The 19,605-nt window shown below is 39.1% G+C and overlaps 1 protein-coding gene across 2 annotated transcripts; it reads left to right on the top strand.

Moving 5' to 3' along the window:
* Nucleotides 1-129: 129 nt before the first annotated feature.
* On the top strand, nt 130-12,463 carry C1H5orf22 (chromosome 1 C5orf22 homolog). 2 transcript variants are annotated; one of them, XM_059487095.1, is made up of 10 exons: nt 130-266; nt 1,303-1,378; nt 2,037-2,182; nt 4,040-4,189; nt 6,116-6,575; nt 7,184-7,246; nt 8,227-8,348; nt 9,242-9,308; nt 9,870-10,009; nt 11,194-12,463. In XM_059487095.1, exons 3-10 carry the CDS (start codon nt 2,142-2,144, stop codon nt 11,324-11,326), a joined length of 1,176 nt encoding a protein of 391 aa, XP_059343078.1. In that variant the 5' UTR covers nt 130-266; nt 1,303-1,378; nt 2,037-2,141; the 3' UTR covers nt 11,327-12,463. The 2 variants fall into 2 exon arrangements, with proteins under 2 accessions (XP_059343078.1, XP_059343068.1); XM_059487085.1 differs by lacking the exon at nt 1,303-1,378.
* The last annotated feature ends 7,142 nt before the right edge of the window (nt 12,464-19,605 follow it).

The raw sequence follows: 19,605 nt of genomic DNA, 5'->3' as shown, positions 1-19,605 counted from the left end.
CCGCCGCCCCTCGCCGCGCAGCCCGGCACGCCGAGCCCACCTGGCGCCCCGCCGCCGCCGAGGCCAGCGCCGCCCGCAGGGCCCCGGCTCCGGAACAGGAAAGCGGTGGGAGGCGCTGCGGGCGGAAGCGCCGCCCGTCCGAGGGGAGCGGCGGCATGAGCGGAGCGGAGCCGGGGCCGGGGCCCGGCGGCGCCGCCCGGCCCGGCGCGGCCTCCCGCCGGCATTACCCGGCCCTGCCCGTGTGGGTGGTGGAGGACCACCAGGACGTGAGTGCCCCGCGCTGGGCTGCTGGGCGATGGGGAGTCCCCCGGGTGGGGCATGGGGAGCGGTTTCGCTTGTTCCTGTTTGTGTGAGTTTGTTGGTGGGTTTCTCCGCGGCGCGGATGGCAGCCAAGAGAAGTGCCCGGTGCGCTCACCGGCGGCCTCCCCGGGAGATGCGCTTTCCCGTCTTGTGTGCGGGTTCTCCGGGCGCTTCCTTGGGAACGGCCCTCCCCTCCGCAGCCACACACAAACCCTAAAGCTGCCTTCCCTTCCGCTGCTGAAACATCAATGAGCTTCAGCGCCCAGCTGACCTGATTTTCCTTCCCGATTCTGTGACTGAACTACTTATTGCCATGATCGCATTTTGGCATCTTTTAAAGCCATCATTGCTGAATGTTTTTTTGTCTTCTTTGTATCATAGATTGCTGTGATTTAAAGGGGATAATAGCTACGTTACACTGCTGTTATAATTTTCTAGCTATTAGTGGGATGCTTGGAAACTCAACCCTACCCAGTGTATGGCATGTCAGCAGAGGATAAGTAAATATAATCCCATCCCAACTAATAGATTGGCTCCCACTTGACGAGAAATGTTAAAAATCCGGAGGTTTGCTTTTTTTTCGTGGAGTCATTGAAAAGGGGAGTAAAGCAGGAATTGCTTTTGGACTGCTGCATCTAGTTTCTCATGAGGTTTTTTATAATAGCATAAACTTAGGCTTTAATCTTAAAATAACAGATTCTTTACTAGATTCTTTGCAAAGATAAAATATTAGTGTAGTAAAGTTTATTAAAGACTATAATTTTACAAATTTTTAAGTACTTTAATACAATTCTTTTTTGCTAAGACTCAGTGAATATGTGATGCTGGTTTTTGACAGCTGGTTTTTCATGGTACCCAAGGACTTGGAGTGTCACTGTAGTAGGAATTCTGAAATAATGCTTCTTAATGGTCCTTCTTTGTTTTAGTCTCTATATTTCTGTTTTTAATTAGCTTAAAGTTCTATTAATACTATATATTTAATTTAAAATATTTTCACTCTAGGAATGTGGATGAATTGGCCTATCTTGCATAAAACATAAATGGCTTTTTTGTCCCAAAGTGTAAGAACTGTAAATTGGTGAGTTGCCTTATCTGTTTTTCACACTTCTGAGTGAAGAACTTCAGCAGGGAGTAAAGTTGGGCAGTTGAGAAAGGTAGTCTCTATTGCAAACAGTCATGGAGGGATTAGGAATTAATTCTTCAAGAGGAATTGGTTTAATGGTCAGCTAAAGTTTAAATCATGGTGGGGTCAGCTTTCAATCTGTATCACTTAACGTATAAGGGGCAAACTGTTTTTATCTCCATAGCACCAGTGCATGGTGAAGAAGCTTTATATCATGGAGAAAGAAGTACACAGTCAATGATCTGCAGAAGAGGAAAGACATTCCTGAGTCTTAGTTGTAAATGGAGAAAAAACCTCAAACAGCTAGGAATTGAGTTGAATGGCTAGTGAGAAGAGCTGCTGCAAACAAGACTTCCTATAAAGAAGGGAAAAGGGTGTAAAGCTGTGACTCTTCAGCAGTTTTTCATCTGCAACACTTGGACTCAATAATGATTACTGTTCATGAGTTGTCTTACCACTGGAGTTATTTCCCCTTTGTATTGTATTCTGTCTCCTCCTCCCTCTAATCCAAATTCTAAAGGAACTAAAGTGTACTGGTGGTTTTGCTGCTAAAGCTGTTGCATTTCTCAGCCCACTGGCTATCATTAAAATGTTTTTGTTTCTGTTGCTTTAGGTGCTGCCTTTCATTTATCGTGCCATTGGCTCAAAGCATCTTCCTGCCAGTAACATCAGTTTTGTTCATCTTGATTCCCATCCAGACCTTCTTATTCCTGTGAATATGCCTGCAGACGCTGTATTTGACAAAGAAGCTCTTTTTAGGTATGTCCTGGGTACTGCATCAGAGTAGACTTTAATTCTTGCTGCCTTTGATTCACACTGAATATTGCTATGACTGCCTAGGAAGGATGAGCAAAAGAGATATAAGTCAGATTCAAGTTGTATCTTCTGTCTTTTCACTTTTGCTGAAACTTTATTTTTAATGGCAAAAGTTTCCTTGCATGTCTAGCAATTTAAGATGTATGAGTTTGCTTTGCATATTGGCTCAGCAGTGCATGATGGTGTTATCCCAAGTGGTTCCTCTGGATAACAGGAAAGCACTTTGCATGGATGCTTGTCTGAAAAGCTGTAGTTATGAAACAATCTTTCTCTCTTCACACTGAAAAACTGTCGTTGAGATTGAAATAGCACATCCTTTGTTGGTATGCTGAATATGTGAAGTAGAACAAGATGTTCCTATTACAATCATAAAGAACACTACCTAAGGTAGATAGGTAATAAGCCACTGTGATCTCTACTATTGTCTTGCTCTTCCTGTTTTAAAATAAATAAATGTTTATTTTAAAATAAATATTTTAAAATAAAATTTTAAAATTAATAAACAGTATTTAAAATACTGTTTGCATCAGTATTATGGTGATTTACACCAATTACAAGCTGATGCATTTGGTGTATTTGAATCACCTTAGCCAGAGTCAATATTTTGTTCTCTTTATTGGATGAATAAAAGGTTTTGTGGATTCTATCACAAAATCATTTTATGCTTTGGGTTGGAAGGAACCTTAAAGATCATTTAGTTCCAACTCCCCTTCCATGGGCAGGGACATTTCCACTAGGCCAGGTTGCTTAGTCCCCATCTCACCTGGCCTTGAACACTTCTGGCCATGGGTCACCTACAACTGCTTGGACAGCCCATGTGGTGTGTCTCACCACACTCAGAGTGAAGAACTTCTTCCTTATATCTAATCTAAACACACACTCTGTCAGTGTAGACCCTTGTCCTGTGACTGCATGCCCTTGTAAAAAGTCCCTCTCCAGCTTTCTCGTAGTTCCTTTTGAGGTATTGGAAGGTACCATAAGGTCTCTGTGCAGCCTCCAGGCTGAACAACCCCAACCCTCTCAACCTGTCCTCACAGGAAAGGCATTCCAGCCCTCTGGCCATCTTGGTGGCCTTCTCTGGACCATGTAATTGTTATGTGGGGGGCCCAGACCTGGATGCAGCACTCCAGGTGTGTGGTGTCACAAGAGCAGAATATGGGGGAAGAATCCCCTCCTGTGACCTGCTCATCATGCTTCTTTAGCTGCAGCCCAGGATACAGCTGGCATCATACACCTAAAAAAATAGGGTCTTGATAATGGGGAAAGATATTAATTCTGTGGATATGGATTGACTCACTTTAATTATTGGGATGATATTTAAAATACACTTGGAGCAGTTTACAGTTAAACAGTCTCATGAGGTCAGTTTGAAGTTATTTACAATAATGTTGATGATGTTCCTTGCACTTTTCCTCTCATGTATTAAGAGATAAAGGGCATAGAATCACAGAATCAGTAAGGTTGGAAGGGCCTCTAAGATTATCAAGTCCAGCCATGAACCTAACACTGCCAGGTCCGCCACTAAGGGGTTTCTAATCAAAGTGCCATGCCAAGAGTGAAGCCAATTCCACTCTAGGTCTGAACTTTTTTATACCTACTGCAGGCATTCTTGTTTTGTCTCATGAATAAAGATTTCCCTCTTTTTCTTTCTTTGTTGGTGTTACCCTTACATGGAGTACCAGTTTTAGATGATTTGCATGGGGGTCTTCAAGATGTGGAAGATGTTTGTGGTGTTCTTGACCATTTTTATTCATAGGGAAAGTAACATTGCTATCTTCTGTCTTTCTCTACTGATTACAGTGAATTAAGTATTGAAAACTGGATTATGCCTGCTGTTTATGCTGGCCATATTTCTCAAGTAGTGTGGCTTCACCCACGCTGGGCTCAGCAGATCTCGGAAGGGAAACACAGTTTTCTGGTTGGGAAAGATGTATCAACAACAACTATCAGGTAAATTGTCTGATGACATATACTAGTAATATAAAAGCCATCTCCATTGCTTTTCACTGGAATTTTTTGTTTTCTTGGATAAATATGAACATTTAATTTGTATTTATAATTTCCTTAGAACCTAATGCAGTTACTCGTGTATCAACTTAGTCTTTGGTCTAACTAGTAAAATTGTTATTTGGTATCGGCCATGACTTTTTCTAGTGTGGAGCAGGTTTTTTTGTTTGTTTGGAGTTTTTTTGGTTTTGGAAGTTGATCTAGTTAAGCACTGAAACAGGCACTCCATCATTGAATGAATTCTCCATCATTCAATAAAAGACAATTCACCTGAGCAGCCTCACCTAGCTTTGAAGTCAGTTCTGCTTTGATCAGATGATTGACTAGAAACCTCCAGTTGTCTCTTTGAATGTTAATTATTCTGTGATTCAAGTTTGAATCAGAGCCCCTCATCATTCTACAGGATGCAGTCCATAATAATTTTGCACTCACCATATTCACAGTGTTGGGATTTTGTGCAGCTTTAGGGGATATTTGCAAGTCATGTCTCTTGTGAGCATAGAAAAAAAAAACCTTTTGAAGCAAGTTTAACAGAAAACAGCAGAGAAATGCTTTGTTTTACCACCTTAAATAAAACACTTAAAGCTCTACAATTCTGAATCTGAAGCCTAAAGGGAACCTAAATGAGTTTTTTTAAATAGCTAGTGCTTTCTGTTACATTTAATCATTTAGCCTATATATAGGAATAAGTCACGATGCCTCTCTCACTGGTGGCCTTAGCAGTCATGGAAACAACATATCAGACTTCCTTTTGAAGACATTTTCTTCAAGGTTCTAGGCTTACCAAAACGATGAAGGAAGAAAGGGAAAGAGTCCTCATAAATACAAATGTCCTAAAAGTTTTGATGAGAAGAGATGGATAGGCAATAGATACAGCCTCATCATTGGTGGACACTAACATACTATGAGCTCATGGTGAACCCCGCAGAATTTCTGGGAAGATGTGCTGTGATTGCCTAGTCAACAAGATGGGGTTGTAATCCCGCCCCTGACCTTGACAAACTGAGCGTAATCCATCCACAAGACACTGGGGAACTGAACTTCAAATTTCTCCTGCTTAGGAAATGATTTGACTTTATGGTTGATTGATGGTGATACCCTGTATTCAAATAAGGCCTTATGACAAGCGAGCAGTTCACACTTCTTAATCTTATTTCTAATTTCGGTTTATGATGATTAAGGCTTAATGTACTGCAATGCAGGTTGAAAATTCTGTTCTTTACATTTTCACTTTAAGCAGAAGTTTTAGTGTTGCTTTTGGCTGGTTAGTTGTTTTGTGGGATTTTTAAGTGGATTCAATTGATAGTTAGCTACTTATCCTCTGGTTACCATGTTTGTCACTTAGGGAATGTGTTGGGGGTAAAAAAAAGTTAAATTCTACTTACGGATTCATAATATTGTACTTTCACTAAGTGTAAATATTTATGCATTTCAGGGCACTTCACAAACCCAACTATCATAATTTTCCCCGAAAATTACAAAACAAGACAAAACAAGACAAAAGCTTTGCAATCTTATGTGCCATAGTATCTTGTCAATTCTGGATGTTGTCTTTAAAATGCAATTCAATTTCAAATTAATCTTAGTAGCACATAAGGCATTATCTTTTTCTTATCCATTAAAACTTTGTAGGGCTATTATAATAAATATAGAGTGAATTTTAATATATTCCACAATAAAGAAGTAGAAAAAACTTTAATATAATTTAAACCTGAAGATTAAAAGAAATAATTTTGTCTACACAGTTTTATGGCTTTCATTAGCCATCAAACATATTTTCATTCTTCTCTGGGTCCTTAAAGTATAAAATGCTTTTTCCTATGCTCTTTGCCAAAATGTGTATTAACTGGGATTTATTGTCAATTGTAGGGTTACAGGCACAGATAATTACTTCTTAAGTGATGGTCTTTATGTTCCTGCTGATCAGCTGGAAAACCAGAAGCCTTTAAATTTGCACGTCGTTCTCATCAATCCTACTGAATCATCAAACAGCGGTGAAGGAAGTGGCGAAGTAGCATCTGCTAAAAGACTGAAGCTAAATACAGATGACACAGCAAGTGCCACTTCTGCCTCTTCAGTGGCTCCTGCTGACTTGGATCACGTCACTCAGAGTATGAAGAAAAAGGAAATGCAAAATGCAGGTGCCCTGAATGGGGCAGAAACTTCGGCAGAAGACTCAGCTTCAAGCCATCTTAAAAACAGTGAATGCCCAATAAGGAACATTGCTAAAGATATCTGCCAAGTACTGCAGAATGGGGATGCATATGTTTTGGACATTGACTTAGATTTTTTTTCAGTTAAAAATCCATTTAAAGAAATGTACACACAGGTAAGTATGGAAATTGAGTAGCCTCGTACCACTCACTAGAGTCCCAGCCCTAATATAAATGTCTATGGAGAAACTCTCATCTAAGCTAAATTAACAGATTAGCTGATCATGGTTAATGATTCATAGTAACATTTTAAAGAGGTATTTCCATTTTAAAGAAGTATTTCTAAGGGAATGTATGTGGTAAAAAATTTCAACCACCAAACAGGAGGAGTTTCTTACACTTGGTGTCAATATTGAGTGTATGTTCAAACTCAGGTATATACTCAACTTCTTCTTTTTGCTTGGGACATAAAAGCTATGCTTGGGTTCCCAGAGATTACCTTCCAAATACCCACAGCAAGATTCATCAGGGGAGATGAGAGCCTTTGTCATTTTTTACCCTCTATAACCTGAGCTTAGAAAGCCATGATGGTATCAGGAAACTGCCTTTCAAAAGGCACAGTAGTGTTGATTATCCAAAGAGTGGTACCTTGTCCTGATGAAAGGCTGTTATTCTCATTATTGTCTGCCATACTAGAGTAGGGAAATGATCTTTTTTGAAGGCTTTGAGGACTGGTTTTCTCATTTGAAGAGTCATTTTCTTACTGTTTTTTTCTTTTTCAAAGACAGAATATGAGCTTTTGCAAGAGTTGTACAATTTCAAGAAGCCACATAAAAATGCAACAGAGGTATGATGCTTCCTTGTGGAACGTATGAAGGAATGATTCTTTTTGTTTACCCAATGAAAATGAGTTACAACAACAGGAAGGAACCTATCAAAGGTGCTTAATGAAGTGGGCTCACATTAAGCTATGCAGCCAAATGCTAATCAGCAGCAGCTTAGATTTTTTTTTTTTCTATTAAATGTTTTGTTTGAATATGTGAATTGCATAAATATTTAGTATGAGTGTCAAAAATTGTTTCTGTAAACAAAATGGTAATTGGCATGAAAGGAATGAAAACCTAATAAGTCACCAGCAAACTTGTTCTCTTTATAGTTTAACTGGGGTGGGGTGTTTCTTTTTTGTTTTTTTGGTGGCTGGTTCTTTTTTTCTTTTTTTTTATACCTCCCTCCAGGCTCTCCCGTTCCTTCCCTTGTTGCTCTTTCTTGATAGTCAGCGCTGTGATGAGTGTGTAATTGGTATTTCACCTTTTTGTTCAGATGTGGAAAGCATGATATTATGCTAAGTACTGAAATGTACTTTTAATTTTATGTGCTGTGTACTTCTAAAACATGGAAATACAGGCTTTCATAATCTTGTCTGAACACTAACACTGAGAGATTCAGCACATTTAATTATCACAAATAAGTGAAACCTAATTAATATGTGTGAATAAAAAAATAAAGAGACATTGAATATTGGCAGATTGATTTTTATATTGCTTAGTTAACCAGGAATAAAATCAGGTACAGATTTAAAAGGTGGCTTTTTAAAATTTGTAGTGAGAAAACGAGGACAAAGTGAGATGATTTATTCTGAAGGTGTAAGAGTTTCTGCAGGCATTTGTTATGATCCTCTTGAAAAGATGTGCTGTAGGAATGAGTCGGTTGTTTCTGATTCCCCACTTCCAGTAGGTCAATCATTACAGAAATTAAATCATAGGATAAGTCATGATGTTCTTACCTCTTTCTTTTCCCTAACATACTTTTGTGTATGCTTATTTAAAGGAAGAATTGCTGGATTGTGTTGAAAACCGTGTTCATCAGCTGGAAGATCTGGAAGCAGCATTTGCGGATTTGTGTGACACTGATGACGAAGAAACTCTACAGAAATGGGCTTCATATCCTGGGTAGGAGGTTTCTAAGAGGCCTACATTGCAAATAGAAGCTTGAGAACTGATTTGTCCAGCATTTTGTTAAGAGAGAAGGATAGGATCTCTGCAAGTATACGCTTTTTTCTTTAGTCCTAGAGGCGAAAGAGACAAAACAAAAGGAAAGGCAGTCTACTGTCTTCAGCACTACTGTTAGCTTTGGAAGCTCAGTCTTGTACGGCTTCATGCAAGTTTTGTTGTCTATGGGTGGAGGCGTATTTGGTGACTAAAACCTTGGTCATCAGTGTGTAGCACAGCTCTCAAAAAAGGCAACAAGCCGAGGAGGACATGGAGAAGCAGTTCTTTAGTGCTCCCAAAGGTTCTGCTTTCTTTGGAAAAATGGAAATTCATGGAACTGTACCTGAGCAACAGTCTCCACTAAACATCTGAACTGCATCACTCCGCTTTTAAACTAGATGTTTTCACATGAAAAGTTTTCGGGTGGAAAGAGACAGGGAAAGTCTGAGCTTTTCCTTGATAGGAAAAGCACTCATTTTCCACATCAAATGCAGCAGTTACTGTACAACCTCTCTAACAGTGACAAGAAGTATTTCCTATAAAGTTCATATGACTTTTGAGCTGCAGCAGCTTCTCTGCAGATATACCCTAAAAGAAGCACAAGGAAGACTTGCCAGAGGCAGGTATAAAAATAGGGGCTTTATAAGAAAGACCTGGTGAAACAGTACAATAATACTGATAATTTCTATTTTTGCAAGTGCAAGATGACAGAGGAGCAAATTTCCTTTTCAAATCCTAGGCCATCATTTCTACTTCCTTCTTTTTTTCTCACCTTTTTTTTTTTTTCTAGCCATTTAAGGTATATAAATGTTTCCAACTGTTTGTAAAAAATTTCGGTTTTGTTTTCACTCCAGAATGAAGCCACTTGTTCAACTAGTTCACAGTTTGAAAACCAGGATCGAAAGCCCAGACTATGAAATGGTAGGTGACAGAAAGCAGAAAGCAGACAGATGTCAAAAGCATAGCTTCAGCAGAGAGGGAGAGAGTCATGCTTCCTTTCAGACTTGCTTCTTGATTCAGAACTTCCTGTGATTTTGGTAATTTTCCTCAGGTTTTATGTCTTACTATTTAGACCAGCTTTTCCTTTCAAAGCTGCTAACATTCTAGCCTGCTTGTCTATCTACATTTAGGCAACTTTAGTGTGATCTCCCAGGACTGTGATGTCTTGGGCTGCATTCTCTGAATGGAGGCTAAATTTCACCAGTCTGTTGGTCTCCTTTGTAGAACTTAAAATAAGGTACTTATTTATAACTTATCACAGCTATATCATCTTCAAGGACTCCAACATACTCTGAATTCATAAGAAGAGGTACAGGGTACTGGAGATAATGAAATAATCCATACAACCTCCCGAATTTTACTTGTTTAAGAGGTGCAAGTTACCTGATGGGCTAGGGATGGTATCCTAAAGACTGTCTACATGCATAAGCTATATTGATAATTCATCAACAGAAATGAAATCTCTCTTTAATTTACCCACAGGTCCATCAGGCTGGTCTGACCTGTGATTATGTGGAGCTTCCTCACCATGTTAGCACTGAAGATGAGATTGAAGGCCTCATACAATCCATTAAAGTTCTACTGACAGATCTGCCCAAGCCCACACTGGTGACAGTTGCTCGGTAAGACTGTGCAGATATTTTGACTTCAAAATGTTCAGACTATGCTTATGAAGCTAAATGATCCTGTCTGCACAGCACTAGTTCTGTTAAAGTGGAAGCCTGACAGTGCTTTAGCACAGGTTATTTAAAGGCAGTGTTGAGGCCTTGTGTGTGTTGGGATTGATAGCTGTCACTGGAGTTCATACATCTCTACTTGTGGTACTTAAGCTAATTAGGGCAAAGGTGGCTTGGGCTGAAATCCCACCTTCCTTACTCTGTTACTCTAGGGTTTGTTGCACTACAGATAGGACTTCTTTTTTTCAGTGAAACTTTTGTTGGAATGAGTTATCATCTAGTAGACTAAAAGGCATTTATATTCTTCAAAGTTCTAGTAAAACTTCATTATGGGGTAAAAGTTAGGCTTCCAGAAATGTAAAGGTTTTATTTAGAATAACAGAATGGAGTTTGAAGCCAGAGACCTGGGAGAACCAAAGAACTGGCCTGAAAAAATCTTAATTTGAAGACCACAGTGTGCCTCTTGACAAATTATTGCAATTTAATCAGTCAGAAATACTAATTGTGCTCTTAAAGCACCAGCAACAATAGCAGAAGCTGATATGAAACTGGTTTTGGCAACAAGAACTAATATGGCTAATGCCTGCAAAAAAATGAAGTCTGTTCCCTGGGCCAATTGCAGGGTTATTATCCACTGCTGTGGAGAAACCAGAATCATCTCTGTAGATCTTAACAGATAAAAAATTCAGGAAACCAGTTTTTACTTGTATCTGAAGTTCATTAATAGATGCTGTAAAAAATGCTATATGCCAGGTATTGTGAAGATGTTTTTCAGGTTTTCCTGCCTGCTTTACCAGTAGCATTTGAATTTCTTAATCTAAATTTTATCTGTGTCCTTTAATTAGATAATTTCTTTGAACTTTGACTGCCAGGGTGTTCTGTACCAGATTCAGGAAGAGAGTAGAAAGAACAGGAAAGATTAGATCATGTTCCTGATCTGCTGCAGACTTTCTATTAAACTTAAAATGTAGTGCTAAGAAGCACAGCACTATGCTTCAAAGGGATACTGGGAGGCAAAACTTGTTACAGTTTGAAAGAAGCTTCAGCCTAGCCACAGGGCATTGCAGGAGTACACAGTGTGGTTATGGTTGTGATATCTGTATTCCCATGATTTTTTATTTTTTTTACAGATCAAGTTTGGATGATTACTGCCCTTCAGAGCAGGTTGACATCATTCAAGAGAAGGTTCTCGATTTACTGCGTTCTGTGTATGGCTCACTGGATGTGCACTTAGATTACTCAAGCACTTCATCTGCTTCGTGACCTTTCTTTGTGTGTTGCTGTCTGATGCAGAGGATTAATTTAAATTGTTCATTAGCTGTGATTGCAAGGGTAACACTGCTGTTATTTCAGCAGGTGGCACTAGAACCCAAGATGACCAAGCTAGGGTTTGAGTTGCATTGTTTTCTCCACAGCTGCATCTGAACTGTTACCTGTTTGGCTTTGTTCAGATTAGTGCTGTAATTCTTATTTTTACTGTCTTGTTTCTTAAAATTGGTGCAAGAGAAACAACGTCTTGTCCATAAATTGAGGGGTTATGTCCCATTTCTTTGTGTCTGTAAAAAAAATAAAATACATAATTTCTTAAAATGGTTTTCCATTATGTATGTTTTTTGTAATTTGGTAACAGATTTGCTCCTGAGTTGTATTATGTCTTTTAAAAACTGGTCTTAAAAAAAATGCCCTTAAAACTGTTGGTCTATGTAGTGATCTTTCCTATCTCTTGTGCTGGGATACCCTCTCATTTCTCTAGAGCAGCACATAGCTTCTGTCCCATCCATAGAATATCATTTATGTTTATTTTCTGTTTCACTAATGTCTTATTTTGCCTTAGAGTATTTTATTGGTGGCTTAGGTAATACCCCTAATGTACAGACATTGGGCTTGGTATTTTCACTTTTACATTATTTTGAGGATAAAAAGTATGTGTGCATGTGCATGGTTTTATGTTTTAAATCCTGTAAGGAATTGATGGCTCTTCAGAAACAAAGATTTTGCTTCACTGAAGTCAGCAGCAAAACGTTCTGTACCAGGTTTTCACTCATTTTGGTATTGCTATTTAGGTAATAACAGTTCTAGAACTACTTAATTCAGAAATCAATATAGTTATAGAGAATACTGGCACTTTCAGAGGAAAAAACCCCACAGCATTTATTGGGAATGAAACTGAAACAGGAAAGAAAATGCTATCTAGAATATGGTCTTTTATCATGAATAAATTTTGCTTGTAGTTTCTTCTGAAATAACGGAGTTCATTTGCTAACTTTGCTTTACAAAGACTTTGTGCACTTTTAGAGTTTTTTACTGCTTCTGTCGTTGGTAAAAATGACTATATTATAGATTGTAAATATATCATTCCTTTAAAACATTTGTTCTAGTAGAATACATTCCATGACCATGGATCTGTTTTATTTGTGGTTTTGTGATGTGCCTGTCACAAGGAGCCTTGGAGCCAATATCCTTAATACTTCATCAATTATGAACAGCCATACATCACATGCAGCAATGAAGTGCAGTCAGATATGTGCTGCTTGTGGAAAGATTGGGTTTTTTTAAAGTTAAAGATCCTTCATGCTGGGCTTTTCTAAGGTTGTAGAAAACAAAAAACCCGTGTGGGGCATGGCTGAGCCCCTCCTGGGTGGGCAGGTAAGAACTAGTTTTCCTTGGGGAAAGCCTGGGCAAGGGAAGGCAAAATGCTGCCTGGCAGCCAGGGCTGAGGGATCCAGGTGGGGGAGCTTTTAGTATGGACCAAACCAAACAGTGCCTGCATCTCTGCCTGGATGCTGCTCTGGGGTGCCTTGTTTGGTGGGGTAACAAAATTAAACTCACTTCTTTGCATTTTATCTGTGGTCTTGTGGTTGTTCCTGTGCCCTGCCTATCCTGGTTCATGCGCACATGTTCACAGTTCTGCAGAATCAAAATAGCATCCTGAATTGTCTATTTGTTTTTCAAGTTAATTAAGAAATCTTCCTTTCAAGCATAGTTTTTGTTTATGAATGTCAAATTGTTGTCATCTGAAATCTCTGACTAATAGTCTGTGTATATGGCAGAAACTGCCAGTCTCACATAATAACAAAACATTAATTTCTACATTAACGACATTTGCGAGGTTGTTTTTTACTTTGGTGAAATATAATCAAGCCAAGCCAGAAACAGGTGTCTTTATTTCTTGCTTTTGCCCTATAGGGCTTCTTTATTAACCAGATGCACAAATCCTCCATTCCCTGTGTCTGCCTCATTTTCTTCTCAGCCTATTTCAGAATAATGTATTATGCAGAACAAGACAGTGAAATGCAGTGCATAACTCCTCTAATCAGCACTGCAAGGATGGGACATGAAGGCCCATTAGAAATAAACCCACCTGAGGATATTTGCATAGCAGCACTGTCTAAGTCAGCAGCTTCATATTGGCTCTTGTGTCTAGATGCGTCTGGCAGCATGGAGGAGTAAGGATGCCCACTTTGGAGGGCATTTGCAGATATTCCTCAGTGGTAGAGATAGTTCTGTTGCAATTGTGGCTCAGCTTCCAAGATGCATCATCAGCCTGAGCAACCACACACGCACATTTGTGTGCAGAATGAAGTAGGGCCTTAAACCAGATATGCTGAGCAGCCTCTGCCTTCCCTGTGCATCACCAGATCTGCACCCCAGCTGCACTGTGGATTTCCGGCTTGTCACTGTGGAACAAAGTGAGCTTTTCCAAGAAGAATGAACAGGGGATGAGTCAGATGGTGGAGGTTACTGTGTTCTCTGTTACCATTTCTTCCTTTCCTTGAGGCTTCTGTCTCAGTGTCTGTAGCAGCTCTGTCCCTTCCTGTCTTTGGTAATGATGCTGTGAGTCTGTCACCCTAGACTTGGTCAGAGCTGGACTGTGGGGGTTGAAGAGTCAACTCCATAAATACCTTCTTTCTGCTGCTACTGAGGAAGAAGAAGAAAATTCTCCAGCAAGATGAGTCTTGGGGAATGAGACCCTTCCCTGGAGGTATCTAAAAATCTACATCTGTGGCCCTTAGGGCTATGGTTTATTGATGAACTTGGCGGTGTGGGGTTCATGATTTAACTCAATGATCTTAGAGGTATTTTCCAACCTGAACAGTTCTATATTTCTAGGAGACCCAGAATATGGGTCCTCTCTCCTTATCCAAGGAACATCCAAGGAACAGCACTGGAAGGTCCCCTCCTGTCCTGCTTGATGGCACCTGTTGTCCCCATCAGTGTCACAAACCCTTTGTAAGTCCCAACCACTCTCAGGAGGAAGGGTGAAAGACCTTCATTTTCTGCCTTCAGCTTTCAATGTCACTTGCAAGAGGAAATCTTCTGTCCTCACAGCAGAGGTGCAGCTCCTACTCCACAGTGTAGATAGTCAGGGACCCAGTAAATGCAGTCCCAGCTCCTGCTTTGGCACAAATTCCCTCACTGTCATCAGGTTCAGCCACAGACCAGTCCTGGGAGAGAGACAGAGTGGCTTAGTTTTACAATGACCCCAAGGGAGAATCATATCAGCCTCCCAAAACTATTTTTATTCCTTACTTGCCTTTGAGGCTGTGGATCACTGTCTGCCCTGCTTCTCTGTCACAAGCACAGCTCTGGAAGGTGCTGGGTCCCTTCACTGGTGCTCACTTCCCCACAGACATAAAGGGACTCCCAACTCCCCCCTCTCTCAGATAAAGGAGCTCTCATCTGCAAAGGAAAGCTTTACACACTGTAGTCCCAAGCATTCAAGAAGTGGCTCTGGTCTGAATTTTTGTCTGGTTTTGTGTATCAGTTGGGTATTATTTTTATAGTTTTATTGCAATTTCCTTTGAGCTTAAATAATTTCAAACAGGAGTACTTACCTTCTCAAGGAAGAAGCCATCTTATTGGAGAGAGAAAAATCATTCCAGTGTTCCCTTGCAAGTGCTAATTATGTATTTTCAGCAGCTTCCATGAACATCCTGATGGTTTTGCATATCTTCTACCACAGGGGATTGCGCTGTCTGCTGGGTTGCATTCTTAGGGATTTCATGCCTTTAGCAGATGTGTTAGCATACTGTTTTACTCAAGGTCCTTGCCAAAACAAATAAGTACTAATTTGTGTTTGTCTTTCACTGCTTTACAGAATGAGGTCCATTGCAAACTTAGGGCTAGGTCTCCCAAAACAAGTCTAAAATATGTCCATCTCTTGCCTGCCCTAGGCAATACTAAAGCTTCTTTAATGTATGATGTCACAATGTACAGTTAATAAATATCTCCCAGCAGAGTTACTAATACAAATATTATACTGAATATCGCTGTACTACATTATTTTCTAATGTTTATGTCCTTTGCACTCTGCTTGCTACCCAGCATCTCTTCCAGCATTTCTTGTAATTGCTTCTAAACATGCTTTGGACAACACAAATTTAATAAGACTACAAGGTGTACAAAAGCCTTCTGGAACACTGTGCCCTGCACCAGGTGGTCCTTCCCCACTGCTTGATTTTGCTCAGCTCTGAATATTAATGACCAAGCTAACTCAAATCCCTGGCTTTAATTTATCAAAGCTTGCCTTGGGACTTTCTTCTTTTTGCTTCAACTTTATTTATTTTCTCACTCTAAGTACAAGTCACCAGCTACCCAATTCCTACTGACGCTGAATGTCTGATATCATTTGTGTAATTCCAGTTGCCCAGACTCAGATGCCCCTTGTTTCAGTAAGGCCACTAGCTTCTCTGAGTCACTCCCTACCTTAGCTCTAGGCCAGTCATTAAACTGAGACCTGGCTGATACTCCTCAGTAAATCCTGACATTTTTATTTTAAGTGGCATTTTAGGTAAGTCTGTAACTAAAGTCAGAATATGAATGTATTTTTGTTTCTGTACCTCTAGGTGCTATTTTATTTAAATTAATATAGCACTGCTCAAAGCTAGCTCATAAAAGTTCCTTAGAAGTACAAGTCAAAAGCTGATGCATTAGTGACTTTAATTTCCCAGATAGTCCAAAAGTGTTAGTGACTGTAACAATATCATGTCAGACAGAAATACTTCACTGATAAGGCTTTTCGTTTCCTTGTTTATAAGTTGCAGTAATAGAAATACATTTGTGAAATACATTTGTAAAATACTTATGGTACTCTGGTTTTTACAGGAAATTTGACAGAATGAAATCTGCAGATTAAAAGTTCTGCCTTTGATGAGGTTACGGATGCTGCTTCCTTTCTAATAAGTGACTCCATGTATCATTAGACAGTACAAGAATCTAGAAGTAGTTCCTTTTTCTCCCTGTTTCTCAGATTTCAAGGAGGCTAGCAATTCTAGCAACAAAACTCTATTCCCTCCTCTCCCAGCTACTCATTCTTGGATTTTTTAGATCTACCTTCTTGCCTTGGTTCTCTCCTTTTTTTCTTCCAAGCCTTTAATTCTTTTGACATTTTCTCACTCTAGACAGCAGATCATTACTAAACTCTAGAAACACATTAGGCACAGAACACTTCTATGCCCTGAATGCCTCATTCTTTAAACCATAATCTTGTGCACAATGCAGAGCAAGTGACGCTAAAATCATCAACAAGAAATCTTACTAAGAAACTATTTATACAGCCATGCTGCTCAAGCCTGTTGCCAAAACATCCTCATAATTAGGTCCGACAGCTGAAATGAAGGACAATTCAGTGAACAAAATACCAGGGACTGGCCTCATGGAGAAGAAACACTTTTGAAGCACTGAATGCTATTGGGGATGAATTCCCACTATTATTTTTTTTTGCTGCTGCCTGTGATTCATCAGGTTTCTGAGGAAATCCTGGTAAATGCCTGCCACAGGCCAATAAATATTTGAAATGTGACTGGAAACAGAAGAGAGTCTGATTACTTAAAGATTTTTTAGGAGAAAATTCCAAATATAAATGTGATCTATAATCCCTTTCTCTTGTCTTACATATTTTCCCAACCTGCCAAAGATACTTCCTCAAATTTCCATTTCTCCCGTTTGTAGTTTTCAGTCTTATTTTTGGTGCCTAATTTTATAATTAATAATTCATAATTATTGTTTAAGTAACTAGAAAAATTCACCTCTTCTTTGATTCACCAGCAATAGTGAAACATTGACATTTTTATCTGTAATTTTATTAATCTGTAAGAATTTTTCATACTGGGTCGGTCAACATTGTTTATGTTTTAAATGTATTTGCTTCAATGTGGAGTCTAATTTTTGTATGATTAAAGAAATGTATGAATATAAATATTTTCATCTGAAAAATTTAATATATTAATTGAAATAAGATCAAAATGTTACAACTTGCATACTTCAGAAGAAAAATAAATTTAAAAAAATATCCTAGCAGTAGCTAAGAATAAGAGTATTCCTGGGACAGCTGACCTGAAATGGCCAAAGGCCTATTCCTTAACACAGAATGTCATGCCCAGGATATAAACTGGAGGAGTTACACAGAAAGGAGTCTGACTGATGCTCAGGGACAGGCTGGGTGACAGCAAGCAGGTGCTGAGCAATTGGATTGTATATAATTTGTTTCAATTGGGTTTTAGCTCGCCCTCTTCCTCTCCCTTAGTATTATTGTTGTTGTCATGAACATTATTATTATCATCATTATATTATCCATTGTTATAATTATTAAACTGTTTTTATCTCAACACAGGATTTAATTTTTTTTTCCAGACTCTCCTTCCCATCCTATCATGGGCAAATGACAGCACATTTTATACCTAGATATACAAAGAAAATTATCATTGTATTGTATGGCATATTACTAATCAATTAAGACAAGTAAATATGCAATTTAACTTGTAAACCTAGGGTACGTATGACAAGTATGTCATCAATGTCTTTAGATATTTGGCCATAGAAAGCATTTTAAAGAGTTACCAACAGCTTATTGCTCTCCCATCCCAGAAGAATCTGCAGCTAAATTCCATAGCTGGAATCCATACAATGCAGTCCTTGATGAGTGCATCAGTGTGTCCCTGCAACTGTACTCACAATCTGTAATGATACAGTGCACAGCAGTGCATCTTTTATTAAGACTAATTTTAGACATACATCAATCTTCATCAACATATACTTCACTGAACCTTCACAATCACAGTGAGTGTTCCACTGAGTAAAGGAGAAAAGGAAGAGGGAAATATAATTCCATTATTTGCCATGTTTATTACTAGAAAATGTTTGTGTCTGTGGTTCTTTGTATTTGTGATTTAGCAGTGAAAACACAGGATCTAGTAAGTTGTTTGTGAAAGATGAAAACTAAGTGCCTTTGACATTATCTCAAATTTGTTTATGCTCTTAGAGTTCTCCCCAGGCCATTAGAACCAATGCTGTGGCTATGCTTTGATGGTACAATTTTGATTTTCAGAATTATGTATTTCCTGAGGCTGGAATAATACTAGATGTAATCAGTCTGCTGGTAAAGGTCAAGTTGTATATGTATTTCTTTTTAAACAATGATAGCTATAGAGAAGGAAAACATATTTGTTTTCTTTGGATTATAAGAATTTAAAATGAAACACAAAGTGAAAACAATGTGTTGTTTGTATTTGGCACGTAGGGAAAACTGATTTTCCAGTTGCAAAGCATAAGCCTGAGAAGAAATTTCTGGACAAAACAATTTTCTATGTTTTCCCAGGAGCAAGAATTCTGTGTAGTCACACACACAAGTCACATTGATATTTGAAGAGGCAGAAAAATAATCCCAGCTTTAGTCTGGAAGCTTTAATTACATCATAAACTGAGGAAGATTTCAGGACAACAAAAGATGGTGGTGGTGATTCTCCAGTCCTGCAAGGAAAAGACAATGACAGACCTACTTACCTGCCCTGTGTAATAAACCATCATGTGAAAGGATGTGAATTAACACTTTAAACCCTGTTCATCCATAGATGGAAGACAAGAGAAACCATTTGTTTTGTAGCAGAGCTAGAGAAGTTCTCAAAAATGTGTAGCCTTCTAAAGGAATGAGACATCTATCACCACCATATGGTGGGACTGAGTGTGACTGTTGTTCTCCACCTTCCCTTTCCCCAGATGAGTGCTGGCTGGCCCTTTTCATCTTCTTCCAGCAAATTCTGGGGTGGATTAGCAGAGGTGAAAGGGAAATTCATGGATCAGCAAACCAGAGTATTTTGGAACCAAAGACAGCTCCAGAATATCTGCAGCGGGAAAACACAGATCAGCAACAAGATCAGCAACAACACATGCAATGGACACAGCTGTTCTCTGAAACACAGGTTCACCAAGATAAGACATTTCCATGCAACACTGAGCCTGTGAAAAATACATGCCTTGATGACGCTTATCTGTGAATACACTTTTACTAGGTTTGAAGGTTTTCCTAACAATTGGATAAAGAGATGACCGAAAAAGATGTGGGCTCTTACACAGTGTTTTCCAGGTAATCTGAAATTGATGAGTTTCACATTGCTGGAGATTAAGAATAAATTGTCTGACTGTCTGAGGAGAATCTTGGGCAATTTAGCAACAGCAGCAGCAAAGGCAAAACCATCCGAATCAGCTCTTTACTGAAGACAAGTTATTTTCTTTGGGTTAAATGAAGGTCACAACCAGCATGATCC

Source organism: Ammospiza nelsoni, chromosome 1 (genome assembly GCF_027579445.1).
Source record: "Ammospiza nelsoni isolate bAmmNel1 chromosome 1, bAmmNel1.pri, whole genome shotgun sequence".
NCBI classification, from domain to species: domain Eukaryota; kingdom Metazoa; phylum Chordata; class Aves; order Passeriformes; family Passerellidae; genus Ammospiza; species Ammospiza nelsoni.
This window is presented reverse-complemented; position numbering and strand designations above follow the sequence as displayed.